Source organism: Chiloscyllium plagiosum, unplaced genomic scaffold (assembly GCF_037043375.1).
Source record: "Chiloscyllium plagiosum isolate Xiang-an unplaced genomic scaffold, Cpla_swu_hap1 HiC_scaffold_18, whole genome shotgun sequence".
Classification (NCBI taxonomy): Eukaryota; Metazoa; Chordata; class Chondrichthyes; order Orectolobiformes; family Hemiscylliidae; genus Chiloscyllium; species Chiloscyllium plagiosum.
Genome location: NW_028270156.1, coordinates 5,572,152 through 5,596,717, shown reverse-complemented (window position 1 = coordinate 5,596,717; position 24,566 = coordinate 5,572,152). Strand labels below are relative to the sequence as shown.

Sequence of the window (24,566 nt, the reverse complement as noted above, 5' to 3'; positions counted from 1 at the left end):
ATTGAGATTACAAACCTGGCTGGTCCGGGGCCCCTTAGGAGAGGAATCCCGCACGAATACGGGTTTTATTACATCTGATGTTAACACATTCTGAGCATGTAAGAGACTTAAATATACACTCTGGTTAGTTGTAGGTTAGATTAGTAGATAGTTGAGCTTTGTTTTTTTTTCTTTTTCTGTATTTTTTTTTCTTTTGTTAAATTTTGGCTATAGTATATTTGATTTAATTGTATATCAATGTTTATATTTGAAAGTTTTGTTTATTTTTGTAAACGTGTAAAAATGTTAAATTTCTAATAAAAATATCTATTAAAAAAATCTATCTTTGCCTTAAAAATATTCAACGAGGTAGCCTCAACTGGGCAGGGAATTCCAAGATTCACAATGTTTTGGGTGAAAAAGTTCCATCTCAACTCAGTCCTCAATCGGCTCCCTCTTATTTTGAGTTTTTCAGCATTTTTTTTATCATTAGTCCCTCATGAGAAATCAAAAAAATGAAACTTTTATCAATTATGTCCCAAGTATTATGTTCCTCAGGACATACACTGTTTCCCCTGAGTGTGAAAAGTATATTACTGTTCCAAGCCTCAATCAACAGTTTAAAAGGTGTTAAACAGGCCATTCTTGCCCACTGTGGAGAAATTCCTGGAATTTCACCCATATGTTTCCATCAGTATATTTGAAAACTCTGCATAAAGTGCTCAGGAACATATCTCCATCCTGCCATTGCCAAGTACAGCATATCAATATTCCCTGTGTTGACTATAAAACTTAATTTTTAAATTAACAAAATAATATTTAATATGGATTGCTGCAAAGAGACATTTCGTTGCAGTTTGTCATATTGTGATTATCAGAACAATGCGCAAGAATACCAATGCACAGGGAACAACATTTTATATTGCTTGGGCAGACCATGCTTACTGGTTGGCAAGTGGAGTCTGTTGCATTCCCTATGGCACCATTCCTACCAGTGTCCAATTGCCAATCAACATGCTTTGCTCAGTTTAAAAACGCGGTTCCTTCCACATTTGTTTACTTGCAAAGTGTTCTTAAGACTGCAAGATGAATAGCTTCAACAAAATGTGTCTTTTTCAGCAACACGCACGTTAGACCATAAGACATAGGGACAGAAATTAGGCCATCCAGCCCATCAAATGGTTCTGTTGGACTTGGCAAGATGGCAGCGATTCTGTAGAACAGCTGTGGACAGCTCTGCCTAACAGCCAAGGCATGTTGGTGTTTTTTGCCATCCCTGGCCAACTTATGTGGTGGAATTATTAGTTTAAAACCTTACAGACCACATATTTGTTAATATTTGGGAGTGGGAAGGATGCCAAAGGGAAAAGGATTGAGCAAAAAAATATGGTCCAAGTTTGTCAGCAACGATTGATTCAGGGGTTGGTGATTTCCTTAGATGCAGAGAAAGCATTTGACCGGGTGGAATGACCATATCTTTTTTATGTCTTAGATCAGTTCGGGTTGGGTGGAGTCTTTGCTAGGTGGGTGGAGGTTTTATATCACCACCCTCTGGCCACGGTCATCACCAACAGGGTGAAGTCTGGGAATTTTAGGATTGGTAGGTATAGTCAGCAAGGCTGCCCCCTCTCTCTGTTGTTGTTTACGTTGGTGATAGAGCCGCTGGCAGTGGCTATTCGTCAGAGCGTCCACATAGCCGCTCCGGAAGTGGGATCGAGGGCACACCAGATTACACTGTACGCGGATGATGTCCTTCTGTTTTTATTGAACCCGATCACCTCCGTACCCCATTTGATAGAATGTATCAATTCATTTGGGGCTATTTCAGGAAATAAGATTAACTTTGCAAAATCGGAGGCTATGCCTTTGGGGAACCTTAAGGATGTGCCAGAAGTTGAAGGTGGCTTTAAGTTCCCTTTTAGGTGGTCACGGGCAGGGTTCCGATACCTAGGCATTTTTATTACCCCCAAGTTTGATCTGTTATTTCGGACTAACTTTGCTCAACTGCTCGACAATATTAGGCAAGATCGCCAGAGATGAGAGGCTTTTCCAATTTCATGGCTGGGCCGAATATCTCTGATTAAGATGAATGTTCTTCCTCGTTTGCTTTATCCCATGCGTATGCTCCTTATAATGTTTCCCAGTCAACGCTACGGAAGCTTATGGGGTGGTTTGGTTCCTTTGTCTGGCATTGTGGGCGGCCCCTCATCAAACTTACTAAATTGCAGTTGCCTCCAGGAGGGGGAGGAGTTGATTTCCCAGACATTAGGAGGCATCAATTGAATTCCCTGCTGTCCTTTGTCTGTGATTGGGTAGGTAATGATCCAAACTCAATATGGCTGGATATTGAGGCCTCCCAAGCAAAGGCCGCTTATTAACCTATTGTTCATGAATGAGGACAGTTCCGGACCTCTGCTTGAACCCCATTGTCATTAGTACAGTCAATGCATAGAGGGTGATGTGTCAGAGTGAGGGTTACTTATCCAAGACTTCGCCACTTACACCTATAGTCGGCATGCCAGGGTTCCGACCAGGGATGATGGACTCAGGGTTCAAACTATGGCAGCGAGAGGAGTTTCTAGTTTGGGCGACTTGTTTGAGGAGGAGGTTACGATGTCTTTTGAGCAACTGAGCCGCAAATACGGGTTGCCCAGCAGGGATCTTTTCCGTTTTTTTCAGGTTAGGGGTTTCATCCAGAAGAAGACTACATTTCTCACTAAGCCCTATAAGCCCGATACAGAGGATATTGCTACATTCCACAAGCACCCTTTCGGTTAGTGTCCTCTGTCGCCTGCTGGGTGGTAGGGCCTGGCAGGATATTAACCGGTTATGTGAGGTCTGGGAGCAAGAGCTGGGAGTGGAGATCTCTTCTGAAACATGGGAGAACATATGGGAGAATGTTCGAAAGATCTCAATTTGTAATAGGACATGTGCTACGCGGTTAAAAGTTCTGCACAGGGTTCATCTGGCACCAGAACGTCTAGTGAAGTTTAAAAAAGGGGCATCTTCAATGTGCCCCAAATGTAAAATAAGTATAGGTACTCTTACCCATTGCTTCTGGACATACCACAGGCTCCATGTGTATTGGGACAGCACTGAAGGGAGAGATAGGGAGGGTATTGAGGACTGAAGTCAAAGTGGACCCGATATCTCTTCTCTTAGGTCTACCGAATTTACCACCTTTAGACGGGCATGGGAAGAAACTATTTAATATTGTTGCATATTGTGCACGGAAGAATATTCTGATGAACTGGGTGTCTAAGAACTTGCCAGGCTTGCTGGGATGGCAGAAATTAATTATGGAGCACATTCCCTTGGACTTTTTTACAAACATGGTGCATCACGCAAAAGACAATTTTTATAAGTCAAGGCAGCCCTACTTGAGTTATTTGGATATAGATTTATCAGTTATCTTAACTAGGGCGTTTGTTTAACCAGGATGGTTAGGTATGTCGGGTCCTGGGCCCTGGAAGTGGTCTCCCGAGTTAATACGGGTATGTATACAATGCTCCCATTCCTTTGTTTGGGGGCCTTGTGCCGAGCATAGTTGTTCTTTATTTTGTGTTTTTTTTGTTTTCTTTTGCTTTTTTTTGCTTTTTTTGGTGTTGCTTTGCACAGTGTTAGGGTTTGCTTTGTATTATAGAGTAGGTTAGTAGTTAGTAGATAGTAGTTGTATGTAATTTGTGTTTTTAAAATTTTTATTGTGATTGTTTTTTTCATTAATTTTATATGTTTGTAAAGTTAAAAAAAATTGCTAATAAATATATTTACAAAAACAAATGGCTCCGCCATTCAATGATGACTGATAAATCTCTCAACCATATTCTCCTGCTTTCCCCCTGTAACTCTTGATCCCTCTTACAATCAAGAACCTATCTATCTCTGCCTTAAATATACACAATGACCTGGCCGCCCCAGCCTTTTGTGGCAGTGAATTCCATAGATTCACCACTCTAGCTCTGTACTTATAGAGTCATAGTCATACAACACGGAAACAGACCCTTTGGTCCAACTCATCTGCGCTGAACACACATCCCAATCTGACCTAGTTCCACCTGGCCCTTATCCTTGAGATTAGATTAGATTAGATTAGATTACAGTGTGGAAACAGGCCCTTCGGCCCAACAAGTCCACACCGACCCGAAACCCACCCATACCCCTACATTTACCCCTTACCTAACACGACGGGCAATTTAGCATGGCCAATTCACCTGACCCTGCACATCTTTTGGACTGTGGGAGGAAACCGGAGCACCCGGAGGAAACCCACGCAGACACGGCGAGAACGTGCAAACTCCACACAGTCAGTCACCTGAGGCGGGAATTGAACCCGGGTCTCTGGCGCTGTGAGGCAGCACTGCTAACGACTGTGCCACCGTGCCGCCCACCGTATCCTTCTGAACCCTATTCATAAACCCATCCAGATGTCTTTTAAATGTTGTAATTGCACGAGCCTCCTCCACTTCCTCTGGCAGCTTGTTCCATACACAACCATACTCTGCATGAAAAAGATTCTCCTCAGGTCCTTTTTAAATCCTTCCCTTCTCACCTTAAACCTATACCCTCTAGCTTTGGACGTCCCCACCACAGGGAAAAGACCTTGGCTGTTTACCCTATCCATTTCTCTCTGATGTATTAAACCTCCACAAGGTCACCTCTCAGCCTCTGACACTTAAGAAAATAAAATCCCTAGCCTATTTAACTTCTCCCTTTGGCTCCCAGTCCCAGCAACATCCTTGTAGATCATTTTCTCACCCACGCAAGTTTAACAACATCCTTCCTACATAAGGACAACCAGAACTATATGCAGTATTCAATAAAGGGCCTCACGAATGTCCTGTACAGCTGCAACATGACATCCTAACTGCTATATTTAATGCACTGTCCAATGAAGGCAAGCATGCCAAATGCTTTCTTCACCACCCTGCCTACCTGTTACTCCATTTTCAAGGAACTATGCTCCTACATCCCTCGGCCTCTTTATTTGGCAACAGTTCCCACTGCCCTACCATTAACTGTATTAGTATTGCCCTGGTTTGCTTTACCAAAATCCAATACTTCACTTTAATCTGAATTAAACTTCATGTGCCACTCCTTGGCCTGTTGACCTATCGAATCAAGGTCCTGTTTTACTCTGAGATAACCGCCTTCGCTCTCCACTACACTACCAGTTTTGGCGTAACCTGCAAATAACCATCCCTCCTGTAGTCACATTCAAATTATTTCAATAAATGTTGATAAGTAGTGGACCCAACACCAATCCTCGTGACACACCACTGGTCACGGGCCTCCAGTCTGAAAAGCAACCCTCAACCATCCTGTTGCCTACCTTCAAGCCAATTTTGTATCCAACTGGCAAGCTCCCCTTGAATCCCATGTGATCTAACCAATTGAAAACCAAAATCAAATACTGATCAAGTACTTCCCAGTCTGTCCAGTTTGCCTTCCGTAGTTGTGACACCTTATTCATCAGGATTAAGACACATCTCACCCAACATGAGCTTCACAATATCTCTGTCAAGTCAAGAAAACCGATTAAAAGCCAAGGTCAGAACGCTGGTTCCTTTATGACTGTTTCAGGCTATTCCAGATGCACATATTGACCCAGATTTGTATTGAAAGGTATTTATCTGTTACACTATTGGACTGACACCCAACCAGAAACAGGTCCATCTTTCTCACTGGCTTCAATTCTGTTCCTTGTTGAGTGTTGAGATTTAATGCAAAACATTTGACTTTACTCAGTTAAATATTATTTTCAAAACAAAGGAACATTCTCCCAACCCACTTGCACCCATCTTTAAATCACCTGGAAACTTGCAGATTGTTCCTCTCCTCCACTCTCACCACCAACATCATTACCTCGATTATCAAAAGAAATGGTAAACAGAAATGATCTCACTGTTGATCTTGGACAGACACAACTGGTAACCAATCCCGAAATACACTGATAATTGCTCAAGTTCAATCAATTCTTAAACTGCTACAGTAGATGTCATGAATACCACAGCACTCTATTGTGTGGTATAATATTTTGCAAGTCATCTCATCAAAAGCTTTAATGGCAGTCTAGGTGAGGCTCTTACCTGAGGGAAATCGCCTGTGTTTCTGAAGGGAAGAGGAATCTACAAATGTTTTCTTGCAATCCTCACACCTGTATGGCTTCTCTCCAGTGTGGCGGCGAAGATGTACTTTTAAGTGTGTACTACGGTGAAATGTTTTGACACAGAAAGTACATGCATAAGGGCGTTCACCTGTGTGAGTTCGACGATGGTCATTTAAGTTGGACTTTTCTGCAAACCCTCTACCACATTCATCACAAACATATGGCTTCTCTCCAGTGTGCGTGCGCCTGTGCATTGTTAACTGTGCTTTGCGCAAAAATCGCCTCCCACAGTATTCACATTTAAAGCAATTCCTTCCGGCAGAAATAATGTCATTGCTTAACGATGCAACCTCCTTTAATGTCTTACCAACACTCAAAGGTCTCACACAGGAGGTGGCTTTGTTATCAGTTTTGTAGTTTGTGCAATTCACTGGAGCGTGGGAAGCACTAGTTTTTCTCTCGTTAAGTGGCCAGTCATGCATCAGTGACAAAGCATTACCCAACAAACAGTCTGCTGCACAGCCATCGTTGTAGTCGGGATGTGGTGTGAAATTCTCAGAGTGATGATAGCCTCTACCTCCAAAGTACGCTGCTTCAATAGGGTCCACTTCAGGAAGTGTGCAGATTGACCCTATAATAATTTGAAAGACACAAAGTTCTGATGCAGCTTGAAACTGGATAAGACATGACACGATGCAAAGCAAGATGACAGTCACCTCAGTGCAGTGATGACCCTTGCACCACAGATAAAGATGCTGTAGTTTCACAGAAAGGTAGTTTCGAGGCTGGTTCAAGACAAACTCCAGAACTGTGCACAGGCTAGAGTGCATCATCCCCAGCCAAAACGACATGCAAGTTTAAATTTTAAGGCTAATTTGAAGATTTCAGTTTTGTCACAGTATTCCTTAAAGGGACTGTTATTTGTTCATTTTTGACTCATTTGTTTCAAAAAGAGTAATATCCACAGTTCAACAGCAAGGGAACTGTATGGTCAGTGCTGCCAATGGGGTATCAAGCCAAAGGCAGGCTTGTCTGGCAGATGGATAAGACTCTGCTGCACCATTCAGGGAGGCCTCAGAGTCTCTTGGCCAAACTCTATTCCTCAACCAATGCCTCAGATTCATGACTGAGCCCATTGATTCCCAAATATTTTTCCATTGTGACCTCACTTTAATGCTTGCAAGGTGTCGAGGGCTCAGACCAGAGACCGTGGTCAGGGGGAAGATGGTGGGGAGGCTGTTTAAACTCCAATAAAAAGCACCAATCTTCCTGTTGCGTTCTTGGGACGGGATTCAGGTCAGTGAAAATCAAGCAGTCAGGCCAGTGCCAGTCTTTACAAAGCTGCATGGTTTAAGGGAGCTGCTAGCACTTGGATGGAGCTCCATGGCAACCTTGGCTGCACTAGCGTTCGTAACCCCCAGAATTCTGAATGGCGACCCCGAGTGGAGATTGTGATCCCAAGCCTGGGAAGCCCTGACTGTGTGACTCGGAAAGATCCAGAGACAATGACAAAAGTGACTTCAAACGTAGTTCATCGGCTATGACACGTTCAGGAATATCCTGAGGATTGGAAATATGTAATTGAAGTACAAACCTTCCTTCAGATCTTCATCAGTTGGGTAACTGATCATAGAAGGAATCTAGAATGATCAAAACATTCTTACCCTCCCTTTAACTTTGTTCCGAGTGAAGAATCTCATTTTATATCTTATGCCTTCAGCAAGATCATCCCCAACCCTGTAAGTGCCTTCAAATGTATTTGTAATGCTAACTTTGTTGCGTAAATATAATCTGTTCTTGAAAGCATCACAGATATACGATTACTTTTTGTAAATACACACTTCCCCAACATGGGGTTTTTACAGTGGTGATGCCACAATGTCAGTTAACTCAATGTCACGACCAACTGGTAAACTTACACAAGTACTGAACAGACGAGAAAGACAAATCTTGGGTGTCTGTGAAACAAAGTGTAATCAAAGAAATTAGATTGAGATAGAAGGAAGCATCAATTGGAAGGCTACTCTGCTCAACTCCACCTTCTCAAGGGGCCATTAGGGAAGGAGCAGTTACTGCTCAGCCTGCCAGCAATACCCACACACCGGACATAGGTTACAGACAGATGTTGGGGCGTGAACTACTGTGGTCTGGTGTTTATAGCTGACGCAAGATAAAACTAGCTAGACAAACGTAACATAATTGTTCCTAATGTGTAACACACTCAAATCAAATTAAAGCACCTGCTTTGAAATTAAACTATCACATGCAGCAGCATGGTGGTTCAGTGGTTAGCATCACTGCCGCACAGCGCCAGGGAACCAGGTTCGATTCCAGCCTGTGTGTGGAGTTTGCACATTCTCCCTGTGTCTGTGTGGGTTTCCTCCGGGTGCTCCAGTTTCCTCCTACAGTCCAAAGATGTGCAGGTCAGGTGAATTGGCCATGCTAAATTGCCCATAGTGTTCAGCGATGTGTAGGTCAGGTGCATTAGTTGGGGGTAAATATAGGGTAATAGGGTAGGGTAATGGATCTGGGTGGATTACTCTTCAGAGGGTCAGTGTGGACTTGTTGGGCCAAAGGGCTGTTTCCACATTGTAGGGATCCTATTCTATGGATTCTACATATGATTGCATGTGAACATAGATTTGTAAAATAATGTAATCATAACATTTAAAAGGCATCTGGATGGCTACATGAATAGGAAATGATTAGAGGGATATGGCCAAGTGCTGGTAAATGGGACTAGATTAGGTTGGGATATCTGGTCGGCATGGACGGATTGGACCAAAGGGACTGTCTCCATGCTGTACACCTCTACGACTATCTACTTGTGATGAATCGCCTCCAGTTCTATGGTTCTAATTTAACCTCTAAATCGCACGAGGAGGAATGTACTTTAAAAAGACTCTAAAACTTTGGGTGTCAGAGATGCTGCACATTAACTCCACTTTCATCTGATCATTATTCATGTTTCTATTTGAGCGGTAAAGTGTTTTGAGATGACCTGATGCCACGAGAAATGCTGTAAAAGCACAAGCTCTTTATTTCTTTTGAAGGACCTGGCACTACAAGCATCATTCTCCTTGGGATGGCGGCACAGTGGTAATATTTTTGGCCTTGGAAATGAGATCCAACTATTGATATAAGGACAGAAGTTCAAATCCCACCGCAGAAGCTGATGGAATTTAAATTCAGTTAACAAATAAATCTGGAATTAAAAGCTGGTCTCACGTGATTGCGACTATGAAACTACATCGAAGCTGCACCACTCAACTAACTTTTAATCAGTGCAGGGATCTAGGTACAGACACGTAAGAGAGTTGATGGAAGTGAACATTAACAATGCAAATTGGTGTAAAAAACCTTTGGTTCACTAAATAAAAACTGAAATAACTGCGTATGCTGTAAAATCAAAAACAAAAACAGAAGCTGTGAAGAGAAATCAAACTTAACGTTTTGAGTCCCGTGACCCATCCTCATAACCGAGGAAGGTCACCAGACCCAAAACGTTAACTTTGACTTCTCTTCACAGATGCTGCCAGATTTGCTGAGCTTTTCCAGCAACTTCTGTTCTTGTACCTTTGGTTCTGTATTGCCCTTTCTGGAAGGAAATCTCCCGTCCCCAGCTGGTCTGGCCTATACGTGACTCCAGACTCACAGCAATGTGGTCGACTCTTAACTACCCACGAAAATGGTTTACTAAGCAACTCATGTAGAAAACTGCCTCTGAAAAGTCAAGGAAAATATTTTTTCCCATGCCAACATTTTATTCCCTTCCGATTTCAAAGATTCATATCCAGCTTTATATCCCAAGACTTTGATAACATCATTGGGAACTTCCTATTACTAATATCTACAGCTTTGTTTGAAAGATTATACTGTTACCTCTGCAAAGCTTTTGGTTTTCCATGTTATTGCCCTCGATAAACTGCAAATCTCCACTGGCATTTGCATTATAATTTTGACCGAGTTCATTCATTGGCGTAATTAGGTGTGTTGTTGTTGATTCCACCTGGTCAGCTTTCCAGCAAGCTAATAACATAATAAAAGCAAGTTGAGCATTAGAGCATGGTATAAGCAGATGACTCTCAAAATTTAATTGAGTTGAATAGGAATTGAACTTATCAGTATGGTTTCATGCACAGGTGTGATATGGGTCAACACAGGCAGGTGGGACTAGTTTGGTTTGGGAACATGGCTGGCATAGACTGGTTGGACCGAAGGGTCTGTTTCTGTGTTGTAGGACTCTATGACACACTACACTTAAAATACTTTAATAGCATAAACAGCCTGCACCCTGGAATGAGAAATAACAACTTTTAATCAGAACAACACTCAAAATATATACACTTGCAATTATGTAAAATATGTAATCTCTCTTACAACAGAGATTACGCTTCAGATCTACTTAGTTGCAGTGTTGCACCCTAAGGCCTGGAGTATTGTGTGCAGTTTTGGTCTCCTTCCTTAAGAAAAGATATACCTTCAAAGTTTATGAGAAGATTTGTAGCTCGGGTGCTCGTTACTAGCCATGAAACGACACGACCCAGCTATCCCTAGTAGCCACACACGCAGACGACAAGCAACATGAATTTGACTGGGACAACACTACCATTATAGGGCAAGCGAAACAAAGAACAGCCAGGGAATTCCTAGAAGCATGGCACTCATCCACAAACTCCATCAACAAACACATAGACCCAATATACCGGCCACTACAGCGGACAGCTGAAACTGACAACTGGAAGCGGCAGGGACAGGCCACTATAAATGCCGGAGGAAACACCACAGAAGCGCTTCACAGGAGGCTCCCAAGCACTGAGGATGTCACCTAGACAGGGGACGAAACATTTGCAACAAAAACTTCTAGCTCGGCGAACAGAACCACAGCAAAAGATATACCTGCCATGGAGGGAGTGCAATGAATGTTCCCAATCCTTGGGATGGCAAGAGATTGAGTGAATTGGCTGCATTCACTGAAGTTTCAAGGAATGAGAGGAGATCACACTGAATGTTATACAATTCTGACAGGGCTGGCTGGATTGGATGCAGGGATGTTCCAGAACATGGTCTCCTGATATGTAGAGAGAGGCACACGTGCACACAATATATACACAGACAGACAATGACAAGGTAATTCCAGGTAATTAAGAAGGTCAACACATAAATACAAACACTGTGAGTAGAGTGGCACCAGGTTTAATAAAATATTTTATTTAGCCTGGTGCCACTGCTCACACTGCTTGTTGACATTCTTAACTACCTGGAATTATCTTGCCATTGTCTGTCTGTGTATATATTCTGTGCCTGTGCACCTCTCTCTACTTCACCTGACAAAGGCTTGTGATTTCAAATAAAGCTGTTGACCCATAACCTGGTGTTGCATGTCTTCTGATTTTGTCCACTCCAGTCCAACACCAGCATGTCCACATTTTGGACTGAGATGAGTAGGCATTTCTTCACTCAGATGGTGGTGAACCTGTGGAACTGTCTACCACAGAGAGCTGTGGAGGCCAAGTCACTGAGTCTATTTAAAGGAGAAATGTATTTCTGGAAGCCAAAGGTGTTGAAGGTATAGAGAGAAAGAATGGGTGTATGGTGTTGAGATAGAAGATCAGTCACAGTTATGTTAAATGGTGGAACAAGCAGGATGGGCTAAGTGGCTTACTAGCGCTCCTATTTTCTACGTACCTATGAAAGAAGATACTTAAATGCAAATAATTTTGCCAATGATCTCAGCTCATGGCCTATACTCGCAGAGTGTGTAAGCTCAACATGACCAGCCACTGAGTGAAATGGTTAGTATTCTGAATGCTCAGGAGTGACATATCAAGGATCAGAATTCCAATCAACGTCTTGCACTGTCAAGTGGAGTGACATGGTCCCGTGTTTATGCTTTCCGACAACAGTTAGCTTGTGATTTAAGTAATCATGAGCAGTTGTAAAGTGGAAGCTGGAGTGCTGAAGGGAAAAAAACAGTCCTGCAGAAGCAAAGACTCTGTTCTTTTTGGTTTCAATTTTTGACTCTTCCACTTGCTGGGGATGATAGCCTTATGGTTAGTGACCAGTCAAGCAGCTCGGAGTCATGAGTGTGGTGCTGGAAAAGCACAGCCGGTCAGGCAGCATTCGAGGAGCAGGTGAATTGATGTTTCGGGCATAAGCTCTTCATGAGGAATGAGTTCATTCCTCATGAAGAGCTAATGCCTGAAACGCTGATTTTCCTGCTCCTCGGATGCTGCCTGGCCTGCTGTGCTTTACCAGCACCCCACTCTCGATTCTGATCTCCAGCATCTGCAGTCCTCATTTTCTCCAAGCAGCTAGGACCAAACTATAGGCATTGGCCACTGGCCAGGCACATTCCTGTCAACATTCTGAGAAAAGAATCAGTTAGAACTGTGACCCACCCCCCCCATCAGAGAAGTTACTTTAAGAGCTCAAATTCCACCACAGGGTTTTTTTTTTAAATTGAAGTCAACGTGGACTAAAAACACATTAACCAGGAAAGCATGCAGATTACCATAAAGCTTAACTTGTTCAGTAATAATGGTCCATGAAGTGAGCCTTCCCTGTCTGACCTATATGATTGAAATCTGAAGTAACCTAGTGAGCTCAGCTGTACCACTGCATGACAAAGACCAGATGATAACTAGAAATGGATTTGTTCCAAACGGGTATCTGACTGTCGCTTGGTCAAAAAAACCCCTGAAACTCTCCGTTATCAATAAACTAAACACATTTTTATTTAACTGAGTAACTTTGCCAAGCCTTCAAACAACTTGCAGAAATATTACAATTAGACTTGATGATTGCAACATTTCAAAACATTAGCAGTGGCAGAAGGTGTTCGAGATAGACAGGTTTTTAATCAGTAAGAGAATCAAATTTATGAGGAAAAGACAGGAAAATGCAGTTGAGGATATGAGATCAGCCGTGATCTCATTGAATGGCAGAACAGAGATGATAGGTTGAAAGGCTAAACTTTTGCTCTTACATCTTATGGTCTTACGGACTTAATTTGAAACAATGTTCAAAATGCAACACCTTACCTGAAGGGAACCGCCTGTGCTTCTGAAGAGACGATGAATCTACAAACGTCTGATGGCATTTGTCACATTTATAGGGTTTCTCTCCAGTGTGACGACGGAGGTGCACCTTCAGATGGGAGCTGCGGTAAAATGCTTTGCCACAAAAGCGGCAGGGGTAAGGGCGTACGCCGGTGTGGGTTCGGCGATGTTCTTTGAGGTTCCATTTCTCCGCAAATGCCCTTCCACACTCCTCGCATGCAAAGGGCTTCTCACCCGTGTGTGTGCGGAGGTGCATCGTTAAATGCTCTTTACGAATAAATCTCCTTTCACAATAGTCACAGCTAAAACGCTTCTCTTTGTTACAGATCGGTGAGCTGGGATGCAACGTCCTCCTATTCTTATCACCGAGTCTAATTTGTGCTTTGGTGCTCTCCAAGTTCAACAGGTGCTCAAAGGTGCATGGTTCATCTTGGGAGAGATTACTGTCTAACTGTTGTAAACCATTGACCAAACCATTCCCAGGTATACTCCACCTTTCATGTTCAAGCTGAGAGTTTGGAAGATCACAGCATCCATTATCTGGAAGAACTCCATTAACTAAACCTGGGAACAAAAATAAACAAAAGTGATTGATAATCCCAAATGTAGCAGTGAACTAAATTGAAAAATAAGCTATTCTTACATTGGGATAGTTTAAAACAGTGGGTCCCAGTTTTTGGTTAAGGGGTAACAGATTTAAAACAGAGAAGAGGACAAATTACTTCTCAAAATCTGTGGAATTCACTCCCCAGAGTGTGGTGGTGCTGGGACACTGAATAAATTTGAGGAGGAGATAGACATATTTTAAACATTAGTGGATTTAACAGTTAGGAGGATTCAGGGAGGTACCTTGCATTGTTATTCACAAAGGAGAGGGAGAAGGACATGGTGGATGGTGAGTCGACGTTAATATTCTAGGGCATATCAATATCGAAAAGCAGGCCATGTTCATGTTTCATCCTGGTAAACCATTTCTCAATCCTCCCCAAATCCTCCACATCCTTCTGGTAGCATGGCAACCAAAACTGTACACAATATGCCAAACGTGGCCTAACTAAAGTTCCATACAACTGCAACATGAGTTGTGGTCACTTTTTACACTCTTGTGGCCTGACCAATGAAGGCAAGCATGTCATTTGCCTTCTTAACCACTTGTGTTCTCACTTTCAGGAACGGTAGATCTGAATGTCAAGATGCCTTTAAATGTTGATGCTACTAAGGGTTCTGCCATTTACTGCATACTCCCCTCCTGAATTAGATCTCCCAGGAAGCACCACCTTGCATTTATCCGGTCTAAACTCCACCTTCTCTTTCTCTGCCCAAGTCTCCAGCCTATCTATATGCTGCTGTGTTCTCTGGCAAACCTCCTCACCATCACAGCTTTCCCGGTCTTTGCATCAGGCCACCTATATTGTCCTCCAAATCACTGGCCACAGATCTACAATCTGAAAAACATCCTTCCACTGCTACTGTCTTCTATGACTAAGCCAGTTCTGAATCCATCTTACCAGCTCATTGTTGATTCCATGTGACTTCAGCTTTTACATCAGCCTGCTATGTGGATCAGTGTCAAAGACCTTGCTAAAGTGCACACAGACAACATCTCCTGCCTTGCCCTCATTATTCATCTTTGTCACTACCTCAAAAAACTCAATCAAGTTTCTAAGACACAACCTTCCCCACACAAAGCTATGCTGCTTATCACTAATAAGTCCATATTTTTTCAAATGTGAATAAATCCTATCTGTAAGAATCTTCTCCAATAATTTCCCAACTGATATAAAGTCACAAATCTATAATATCCTGGATTATCCCTGTTCCCTTCTTAAACAAAGAAACAACACTGGTTATTCCCCAGTCTTCCGGGACCTCTCCTATGACTAAAGAAGATACAAAGATTTCATACAAGGCCCTAGCAATTACCTCCCTCACCTCCCTCAGTATTCTGGGATAAATCCCATCCGGTCTTGGAGACTTGCCTACCTTAATGCTTTTCAAATAACTGTTCTGCTCTGAACACACCCAAAACTTTCTCCCCCAAACAAGCCCTGGTACTAAGGGAGTCCCAGTCAACATGGGCAAAGTTAAAATCACCCACAACAATAACAATTTTCCATCTTGTAGAATGTAAACTTTCCTTACCTGTCTGTTCCTCCATCACCTATGGCTATTGGGTAGCCTGTAGTACAATCCCAAAGTGATTACATCTTTCCTATTCCTGAGATCTATCAGTATGGCCTTGCTGAATGAGCTCTCCAAGGTGTCCTCCCTCAGTACAGCTGTGATATTCTCCCTTATCAGCAAGTCCACCATCTCTTTTACATCCCTCTCTAACTGGAATCTTTTCCCCCCAGCATAAAACATCAACTCCGGGAAAAATAAATGTCAACTCCATGGGACCATTGATTTAAGATAAAAGGAATAAAGTTTAAAGGTGAGAGGCAGCTTTTTTTTTAAGTGCCTGGATTTTGCTGTTATGTGTGGTCGCGGAGGCAGATACAATAGCAAGGTTTAAGAGACATCTTGACAGATACATGACTAGAGAAGGAACAGAGGGGCACTGACCACAAAGAAGCAAAAAGATTTTAGTTTAGAAAGGCATCATGTGTCAGCATAATCTTGGTGGGCTGAAGGGCCTGTTCCCATGCTGTATTGTTCTTTGTTATGCTCCAGTTATCTTCTTTAGTCACAGGAGAGGTCCCGGAAGACTGGAGAATAACTGGAGCAGGCTTGAGATGCTGAATGACCTACTCCTGCTCCTAGTTCTTCTGCTATGTACTGGTGAATGACAGGGAAGATGTCAAATGGTTTGCTTCATCAGTGATTTGACATCACTGCACCCTTCACATTCTCTTAAACAAATATGATATTCCTTCTGTTTTTCGGTTTGCCACTTCCTCGGTCATGTACCATTTCCCAAATGGGCCGCGATAATACTGCAGGACAATCAGCAGGAAACACATACACAACTGTGACTTCTTCCTGGGTTTGCTGCCTTTGACTTGCAAACCAGCAGTGTACAGGTGTGCTTGGCATAGTAATATTCTACCTCCCTCCATTCTGCGGCTAGACCACCTGAATATGCAATTTTTTCAAACCACAGACATTGCAGAAGTATCGCTCTCAAGATGACTCTGCCATCCTCACCCACTTCCTGCGAAGAAATGCACAAACTTTCAAATTCATAGCTAAAACTGGGTATTTAATGTCCATGAATGTGAGCATACTGAGTGACAGAGCTAATGTGTTTACACTCAGTTCTTATCCTCTAGCTCTGCTCATATTTTGTGGTCTCTTGTTCCTTTAATTTTGTAAATATCTCTCTATTTCTGAGTCTCCACTGCCAAATGACAACAACCTTTTGCCCAGCTTTTCAAAATCTGGTTCTTCTTCCTCCTGCAGTCAGTGCAGCCTGTACAAATTTAATGATTTGCCCTTCACCTCACATTACCTGCCTCCATTCCATATTTTCTAATTTGAATTTTTAAACAAAGCATTTTCTAAGCAGTTTTTATTCCCAAACACTTTGGTCCCACTGTTATTGTTAGCAGGAGAAACCAGGACAAGAAAACTGACCAATGATTACAGTTGAAAACCAAACACAATCTCCAACGCACAAGTGCCCTGGCCAATCTGTGGTTATAAACTTAACGAACAGCATGCTATCATCAGCTCAACCTCTTCCAGAATCTAAATGCATCGATGTCAAAAATAATATTGTGCTTGACTTAAGTATGAATTTATAAATAATTGAAAATGGCTGGAATTAGTATACTACATGTTTCAGTGTTGTGTCGAAATCATGGAACTCCGTCCTGACAGCCTCTTCCCTTTGGGTGTATCTACAGCACATGGACCACAGCTCAACATTTTCTCAAGGACACCTAGGGATGGGGAATAAATGGTCACTCAGCCAGTCACACCCACATACTATGAATGGATGCATTTTTAAAGAAAAGCTTTGATTTCAATGACCTCTTGTGCAAAAATAAAGTAAGAGCAAAAACAAATTATAAGTTGATCTTGTTGCATGTTTATTAGTTGTAATTCATCTCCTCCAACAGAAAGAATTCATTGAGGATACAATGGAGTATACTGTACAAGGAAAACTTTGAAATATCAAATGACACTTTCATACCTCCCTTATAGTTTCTACCATTTATGTGAAGTGTACACAAGGCAATATATTGCTTTCGTCACCTTAGCACTGAATAGAAACATTAAGCAAGACCAGGTGTGCCAGGTGGTTCTCACTAAAGACAGACCATTGCTTTTGTATTATATTAACACAAACAGAAAGTGCTGGAGAAACTCAGTAGGTCTGACAGCATTTGTGAAGTCAGAAACAGGGAATTAACAAATAGGTGGCATGGTGGCTCAGTGGTTAGCACTGCTGCCTCACAGTGCCAGGTTTGATCCCAGCCTGGGTGACTGTCTGTGTGGATTTTGCACTTTCTCTCTGTGTCAATGTGGATTTCCTCCGGGTGCTCTGGTTTCCTTCCACAATCCAAAGATGTGCAGGTCAGGTGAACCGGACACGCTAAATTGCCTGTAGTGTTCAGGCATGCGTAGGTTAGGTGCATTAGTCAGGGGAAATGTAGGGTAGCGGAATGGGTCTGAGTGGAAAACTCTTCTACAGGTTGGTGTGGACTTGTTGGGCCAAATGGCCTGTTTCCACACTGTAAGGATTCTACGAAGAGTCAAATCATACTGGACTAGAAGCAGAAACTCTCTCTGTTGACAGATTTTTTTATTTGATCATGGGAACTGGGCATCAGTGGGTGAGCATTTATCGTCCATCCCTAACTGTCCAGAGGGCAGTTAAGAGTCAACCACACTGTTGTGGATCTGGAGACTGGGTAAAGATGGCAGATTTCCTTCCCTAATGGATATTGGTGAAGTAAATAGATAGATTTTTAGTGGTTACACAGTCGACAATTGGTCGACTGCATATAAAAATTGCATATTTTATTGAATTCAAACTTTATCATTTGCCATGGTGGGATTCAAACCCATGTCCCAGAATATTAGCCTGGATTGGTTCTAGATTACGAGACCAGTGACATTACCATGTCATCACCTCCCGTGATGCTGCCAGTTTTGATTCACTTTTATCTTGTGACTGTTCAAAATAGCCACAATACAGGTTAGGAAACAGTCTCCATCAAATTTATCCAACTTGTGACGATATGCGAAGTTCAAGAAAACAAATAATACAAGTACAACAAAGAGAAGGATGTAATTTTAAGATAATGATTGTGGTCGCCTGGCAGGAAAACACTTCAGGTCAGAAAGTGAAGACTGTACATACAATGGCCAGTAGATGGCATCTGTGCGCTTAAAAACTTTGAAATATTTATAGAGTCATACAGTACAGACCCTTCGGTCCAACCAGTCCATATCGACCATGTTCCCAAACAAACTCGTCCTACCGGCCTGCTCCTGGCCCATATCCCTGCAAACCTTTTCTATTCATGTACTTATCCAAATGTCTTCTAAATGTTTTAACTCTACCTGCATTCACCACTTTGTCTAGTTCATTCCACATCCAAACGACCTGCTGTATGAAAAAGTTATCTCCCTTTTAAATCTTTCTCCTCTCACCTTAAAAATATGCTCCCTAGGTATGAACTCCCTAGCTTTAGGGAAAAGACGTTTGCCATTCGCCTTGTCTATGCCCCTCATGATTTTAGCATTTCTTCAGCCAGAGAGTGGTGGGCCTGTGGAATTCATTGCCACGGAGTGCAGTGGAAGCCGGGACGCTAAATGTCTTCAAGGCCGAGATTGATAGATTCTTGTTGTCTTATAAACCTCTGTAGGGTCACCCCCCAACCTCCTATGATCCAACAAAATAGGTCTCAGCCTATCCAGTCTTTCCTTGTAACTCAAACCCTCCAATTCCTACAACATCCTGGCTAATCTTTTTTGAACCTTCTCCAGTTTAATAATATCTTTCCCATAATAGGACAACCAGAAAATGCACATAGGACAGAAGTCTCACCAATATCCAGTACAACTTCAATATGACGTTCCAACTCCTATACTCAATGGTCTGAGTAATGAAAGTTAGCATGCTAAATGTTTTCTGTAACTGCAAAACAATTTTCAAAGAATCATGTCCCTGAACCCCTTGGTCTCGCTGTTCTACATCACTACCCAGGGCCCTGCCATTAACTGTAGAAGCCCTGTCCTTCTTTGTTTTACCAAAATGCAACACCTCGCATTTATCCAAATTAAACTCCATCTGCCATGCCTATTGATCGAGACCTCTTTGTAATCTTAGATAACCTTCTTCACTGTCCATTACATTTCACAACTTTGAAGAGATTTATATATCAAGGATTCAAGGCACAATACATAAGACAGCTGGTCTCATAATTTGCACAGGTGTCCGGTATGCAGGAATGATTGAAAATGCTATGGGACTTGGTTAATTAATTCAAACTGAAATGCAAGAGTAGGATAAGGAAAAAGATTCAAATTAGCAAAACATAAATTGCAATTAATATCAGGAAATTATCTTGAAACAGGATGACAACTACTCCATGATCATCCCACACTGCAATGATAACCTTTTTACCAGCACATCCATCTCCTTATATGCACGTGACTTGCTGTTTTCACCGTCATCCCTGACAATACACACAAGGACTTCAGATTTTGTCACATGAATCGAGACAATCCTTCCAGCTGTTTATCAAACTTTGTCCTTGTCCCAACAACCTTTTCCTGTTCTCAGGGTCTTCCCTCTTCAAGGTCTGATCCTGCTTCTACCTCTGGTTTTGATTACAACACGTGCCCTTCTTGTCCACAACACCCAGCTCGTGCTCCCTTCACCCTATGCCCACAAACCTAACCAACCTCTCATCCTGACTCTGTTAGCTCATATCGTAAAATGTTCCTTCTCAAGCACAGCTCCCTCTCCCTTTCTAATGAGCTGGCACCTCAGTGCTTCACCTTGGGACCACTGGAGTACAAGCGACGGTGAGGGGAGCCAACTCAGTCTGTGGACCTCAGTCTACCAGTTTAGAGACTCAGTAAATAGGAGCAGGAGTAGGCCATTCAGCCCTTTGAGTCTGCTCCACGATTCAATATGATCATGGCTGATCATCCATTTCAGTCTCCTGTTCCTGTTACTCCCCAGACCCCTTGATGCCTTGAACCCAAATAACTCCTTCTTGAAAACATTCAATGTTTTGGCCTCATCCACTTTTTGTGACAGAGAATTCCACAGGCTCACCACTCTCCGAGTGAAGGCATTTCTCATCTCAGCCCAAAATGGCTTCAATTCTCTTCTGGTTAAAAGATGTGCAGGGACTTTAGACAAATACAAAGTTGCGATATGAACACAAGAGGTGATACTTACCTGAAGAAAGGATAGGTTATGATTTTGAAGACAACTTTGATCAACAGAACTCCTCTGAAGCCCCATCCAGAAGAAGAAAGGCAAAAGTGGAACGGGGGCAAGGAGATCTTCAAGTGTGAAATTGGTTTACCAGTGTTTGCAGCTTTCTTTATTTCTAAGTCATTGCTAGCTCATCACATCACTTTGACCTGCATGAAGCAGCCTCTGAAAAGTCAACATTAAGACAACACTCCATTCCTTCAAAAAGACCATAAAAATAGGAACGGGAGTAGGCTACTTGGCTTCTCGAGCCTGCTCTGCCATTCAATAAGGTCATGGCTAATCTGACATTCCTCAATGTCCACTTTCCTGTCCTTTCCCCTGAAATCCTTGACTGAACAAGAACCTACCACAGCCTTAAATGTACACAAGGACCCTGCCCCATAAGCTCTCTGTGGCAAAGAGTTCCAAAGACTCTCAGCCTTTTGAGAGAAGAAATTCCTCCTCATCTCAATCTTAAAATGGTCCGAGACTCTCCCATGGTGGGGAACATCCTCTCAGCACTTAGTCTGTGAAGCCACTGAAGAATCCAATATGTTTGTCTGCAGTATATGCTTAATGTCCAAATAACATTAGGTTGATCACATTACAAGCTTACTTACATCAGTTTGCTATATAATTAAGAATTAAATCCCCACACAGCCAGCTTCCAACATCTGTGACATATGTTTGAAAGGAGAAAAACGGAGACCATATTGTTAATGACCAAACTGCTGTTTGTTTTAGAAAGACAGCAGGTCAGTAATCACCGTGACAGAATAGGGCAACAAGATGGCATGACCATTGAAAAATGGATAGTATTTTACCATGAAGTGACTCAACAGACAGTTTGAGCATTATCCTTCATCATCATAAATACATACATAATTTGTTTCACTTAAATTTAACCACAGCCTTGTTTCTCATCTTCACACTTATCACATGATCTGTAAGTTTTGAATTTCCATTGTGTTGCATCTGTTTGCACACCTGCTCTGTTTTTGATCAGACTTTATAAATTTCTATCAGGTCACCTTTCAGCCTTTGACACACCAGGGGACAAAGCCCTACCCTATTTAGCCCCACCCCATTACTCAAACCCTCCAGTCCCGGCAACATCGTTACAAATCTTTTCTCGCCCTCTCAAGTGTAGCAACATCCTTCCCAGCTCATCACAGCACTTTGACCTGCATGAAGCAACCTCTGAAAAATCAACATTAAGACAACACTCCTGACCAGCATGTGTAACATTCTAAAAGTGGCCTCACCAATGTCCTGTACAGCTGCAGTATGACATACCAACTCCTGTAGTCAAATGCTTTGACCAATGAGGCAAGCGTGCCAAACACCTTCTTCACCCCCTGTCTACCCGTGACTCCACTTTCAAGAAACTATGCACCAGCACCCCTAGGTCTCCTTGTTCAGCAATACTGCCCAGGACCCTACAGGTTAGGTTGAAAGGCCAAGGTCTTTTTCCTTGGATAGGGGAATCCAAAGCTAGAGGGCATAGGTTTAAGGTGAGAGGGGAAAGATATAGAAGAGACCTGAGGGGCAACTTTTTCCCACAGAGGGTGGTACGTGTATGGAATGAGCAGCCAGAGGACGTGGTGGAGGCTGGCACAATTACAACATTTAAAAGGCATCTGGATGGGTATATGAATAGGAAGGGTTTAGAGGGATATGGGCCAAGTGCTGGGAAGTGGGACTAGGTCAGATTGGAATGCCTGGTCAGCATGGACAAGTTGGACTGACAAATCTATTTCCATGCTGTATGAATCCATAACTTTATAAGTGTATACAATGCCCTAATGTATATCACAATGTTGATCTTAGGAGTATGAGGTCAGAGGAAAGGCCTGTGATGATAATGATGAGCTCAGCTAGCGGCACAGCGGTTAGCACTGCTGCCTCACAGCGCCAGAGACCCGAGTTCAATTCCCGCCTCAGGCGACTCTCTGTGTGGAGTTTGCACATTCTCCCTGTGTCTTCGTGGGTTTCCTCCAACAGGTTAGGTGAATTGGCCATGTTAAATTGCCCGTAGTGTTAGTTGAAGGGGTAAATGTAGGGGAATGGGTCTGGGTGGGTTACGCTTCAGCGGGTCGGTGTGGACTTGTTGGGCTGAAGGGCCTGTTTCCACACTGTAAGTGATCTGTAAGCTAGCGTGATATTGAGAAACCACAAAGACTTCAATGTCTGGGGTGGCACGGTGGCTTAGTGGTTAGCACTGCTGCCTTACAGCACCAGGGACCCAGGTTCAATTCCAGCCTCAGGCAGCTGTCTGTGTGGAGTTTACACATTCTCCCTGTGTCTGCGCGAGTTTCCTCTGGGTACTCCGATTTCCTCCCACAGTCCAAAGATGTGGAGGTCAGGTGAATTGACCATGCTAAATTGCCTGTAGTGTTAGGTGCATTAGTCAGAGGGAAGTGGGTCTGGATGGGTTAGTTTTCAGAGGGTCGGTGTGGACTGGTTGGGCCGAAGGGCTTGTTTCCACACTGTAGGAAATCTAATGTAGTCTCTTAAGAAAAGATGAAGAAAGGATCATTGCTAATTGCTATTCACTGCACTCGACTGAAATTGTCAATGTCAGATAAATTTGAGATTGTGCTCAGCAATAGGCTGTCTAGGGTGATGTAATAAGAAAATAAGTCACTTGGTTGCCCTGTCAAAGCAAACGTCCACATGTACAGAACTGAACCATAGGTTCACAGGAGAAGGGAAAAGTGGGTACCTCAGGGCATACTGAATTTATAAGGTTGTCAGTGAGATCATTCCTTAAATCCATTAACATAAAGGTTTAGCAAAGCATGGAATCACTGTTCAGCTGTCAAATCATTCATATTTACCATAAGACCATTACCTTTATTTCCTGATGTGTTGAATTGCCTGTTTTCAACGCTAGCTTCATCACAACCGTCTTGCACGTGTCGTTCCATTGCTTCCACCCCCTCTATACGCACGAATATTGCATTCTCAAGTTTACAGCACACTGAAAAACACAAAAGCTGAATTACTGGTGCATCACATTCACAACGACACACCTTACATCAAACATCGACTGAGTAAGAGTTAACAACACTGCAATTGTATTTTTCCATCTGAGCTGCAATGGCTCAGATGGCCATACAAGAAGCAAGATTATGAACCACGTTTTCCTAAAATCAGTTCCAGGAGATTAATAGGCCAGCGAGCAGTGACACAAATGTTATGAATGTAGGTTTAATAAGATGTTGTTATTTTAGGAATGTCTCTTTAATTCCAGGTATAACAGAGCAGGGAGCAGAGTCTGGGATCTGTTATGAATTCTCCTGCCTGAGCTGCCTGGTAACCACAGGGAGAAGGGGCCTTGGGTAACACTGTCCAAGAGAGCACTACCTGCAGGAGCAGCTGGACTAACCATGCACAGAGTTTCTGCTTCAGAACTGTCGTTTGGGCAGGAAGTGAAAAAGGCTGAGAGAGTGTAAGAGAGGAGAGAGATTCAAGGGATAAGAAAGAAGGGGTGGGAGTGGGAAAGGGGAAAGAAAAGGGAAGAGGGAGGGAGAAAGAGAAAGAAAAAGGAGAGAGAGGGGAGGCACAGAATGAGATGGGGAAACTGGGAGGCGGGTTTTTGGAATACAGCAAGAGAGACAGAAGAGTTGGGAAATGGGGGGCTGGTGAAGAGGGGGGAGGAGAATGAGAGAGAAGAGAGAGAGGGAAAGAGAGAAGAGAGAAAGGGATAGAGAGGAGAGAGAGAGAGAGAGAGAGAGACTAGGGGAAATTGGGGAACAGACACGCCATGGGAAAAGAAGGTAGAGTGAGAGGGGCAAAGGGAGATGGGGGCACGGGGAAGAAAGGAGAGCTAGGATGGTGGGAGATCTCAAAGACTGCAAGTCATTGGTCAGATCAGAAAGTTCACTGCTTTTCTGTGGACCACCAAGCAGAATGCGGAAGAAACAGATTTTCTGGATGAAGAGTTGTATTCCCTGGAATTCCAAAGACTCTGGAAGATTCATGTTGAAGGAATTGTTACAGGTCAGCTCACTGCTGGTCACAGTTCAGA

At 42.9% G+C, this 24,566-nt stretch overlaps 1 protein-coding gene across 1 annotated transcript in view; it reads right to left on the bottom strand.

The window, feature by feature from the left end:
• The window catches only part of LOC122558074 (uncharacterized), a 46,998-nt gene that overhangs the window by 9,966 nt on the left and 12,466 nt on the right, over positions 1-24,566 (bottom strand). The window contains exons 7-10 of the mRNA XM_043706394.2: positions 23,388-23,516; positions 13,129-13,710; positions 9,968-10,114; positions 6,066-6,716 (exon numbers count right to left, since the gene is read on the bottom strand). Of these exons, the coding sequence (XP_043562329.2) occupies positions 6,066-6,716; positions 9,968-10,114; positions 13,129-13,710; positions 23,388-23,516 (1,509 nt within the window). The remainder of the gene's footprint in view (positions 1-6,065; positions 6,717-9,967; positions 10,115-13,128; positions 13,711-23,387; positions 23,517-24,566) is intronic.